General features: G+C 37.7%; 1 protein-coding gene across 1 annotated transcript in view; it reads left to right on the top strand.

Moving 5' to 3' along the window:
- The first annotated feature begins 682 nt into the window (after positions 1–682).
- RSPO3 (R-spondin 3) overlaps positions 683–2,052 on the top strand; it is a 101,739-nt gene continuing 100,369 nt past the window's right edge. Inside the window, exon 1 of the mRNA XM_053709130.1 lies at positions 683–1,546. Coding sequence (XP_053565105.1) covers positions 1,450–1,546 — 97 coding nt within the window. The 5' untranslated portion in view covers positions 683–1,449. The remainder of the gene's footprint in view (positions 1,547–2,052) is intronic.

Genomic DNA, 2,052 nt, shown 5'->3' with positions numbered 1-2,052 from the left:
TATTAATATTATTATTATTATTGGCATTAATGCCATTAATTAATGTTTAACACATTTTTTTTAAAAGTGAATGCCTTACTTGTTTTATTCAGCATACCCAAAGAACAACGTTTTGGGAATAAAAACATTATAAAACTGAATGTTTTACCAAAAAGACATATAATAGGCTTAAACTACAAATAATGTATGTGCAATAATGATACACCATAAACTAACCACTTTAGCTCATTGACAAAAAGCCTGCTGTTTACTTACATATTTAACATGTAATCCGTATAAATAACAATTATTTATCATCTAAATGAGGTTACATTAGCATCCTAGTACAGTGTGTTGTATTTAATTCCACATTTGTGGCTGAATTGAATGTATATTTCTAATAGCAAGTCACAGAATTCTTTTCTACACAGTGCTGCTGGTGAAAGTAGCTCAGTATTTTTTTTTTTTTTTACAATCATTTAGTTGCTTTAAAATTTTCAAATGTCTCCCACCCCTCTGTTTCTTTCTGGCTGAGATAATTCAACCCAGAGCACCATACTGGCGATTGGAGGTTTCCCTTTAGCACTTTTCTTTCCCAAAAGCACTGCCCACGTCTCATTGTAGTTTACACACTTAAATCTTTAGCTTTCTTAAAAAGGCAGTGGGGGTGAAAGAAAAGAGAGGAGAGGTTAGATCACTGACATCGGTAAAAGTCTGATGACAAGAGCAGGCAGTTTTAAGTGTGTAACAGAGAGAATGAGAGACAGTCAGTGTTAGGGGGAGCTGATTTACAGTGCAGACCCTTGCTGAAGCCCCTGCATGCAGCACAGTATCTGTCTGGCTGACTGTGCACAGACCACCCCTCTCTGCAGCCTGGCTGGGAGCACAGTGCTGGACTGCTCACTGCTGATGACACCCTGGGGAACTGATGACCTCTTAGGTTTTACTGCTCCAAAACGCACACTGGAACTATTTTTCCCTGGCATTGTTGCTTGCTAGTTGCAAATGTAGACCCAGGTGCCCATTTGGAAGGCTGATGCTCAGATGAATGTGCACCCATAGGAGAGGAGCCGAGTGGCTGGCAGCACTTTTGTGCCCACCTAATACTTACTAAGGATTGTGCAAGTTACAGATGTTCTGTGGTTCAGCAACACCACATATGTACTCAGGTTGGTTTATCTTGTCAAGACTTTGTCTTTTTGGATCACCCCAGCACAACGTTAGATTGCTGCTTGTGTGCAACATGCTACCTGAATCTCAGCCTATCTCATCACGGACCCAGCTTGCTGACAATCTCACATCCTTCACAAGGTACCCTGCACATCTGAGGAGGCACTTGTAACAATATTCTATTCTTTTGTCTTATTTCTAGCAATATAAGTGGATTATATATTTTGGATCACTGTGAAGATAACTTTGGAGGAGGCTTTAACCCAGACAAACTATAGGCGAAAGCATTACAGGGTTACTATGCAAGTACGACTGATTTCTTTGTGTTTTATCATTTTGAACTTCTTGGAATACATTGGCAGCCAACAGATCCCTAGAGGGAGGCGACATCGGAGAAGTAAGTGTCACTGGCTGTTTAGCTAAGATTCACCTGCTATGAGTTTATGACTTTGGTATCAGCTACTTTATATTCACTGGAAATAATTAGCTAGCTAGCCAAATATATAACTACCAATGCACTCTCCATGGTATATATGCATGTTAAACACAACATTATATATATACATACACACACATATACCTATAGTTTTCTATAATATATCCAGATTTATTAAAAACTATGGAGTCTTTTCTTACAGAGCTGTTTGCCTCTTATGGATTAGCAGAAGTAATGATAATATCAGTATTATTATTATTATTATTATTATTAGTGTTACTATAATCTTCTTTCTGATAGTTTAAATAAGTAATTATCCAGTCAAACCAGTGTTGCTGGAGATAAGTCTACTGTGACAGGTCCTCAAATCTTGTCACTCATTTCATGTCCCTACCTCACAATAAATCCTGAATATAATTAATTTCTTTAAGTAGGACGAATAACTTCCAGAAAAGTGACAGTATTCG

This window comes from Bombina bombina, chromosome 4 (assembly GCF_027579735.1).
Source record: "Bombina bombina isolate aBomBom1 chromosome 4, aBomBom1.pri, whole genome shotgun sequence".
Lineage (NCBI taxonomy): Eukaryota > Metazoa > Chordata > Amphibia > Anura > Bombinatoridae > Bombina > Bombina bombina.
Note: the sequence above shows the minus strand (reverse complement) of the source record. Positions and strands in the feature narration are given on the sequence as shown.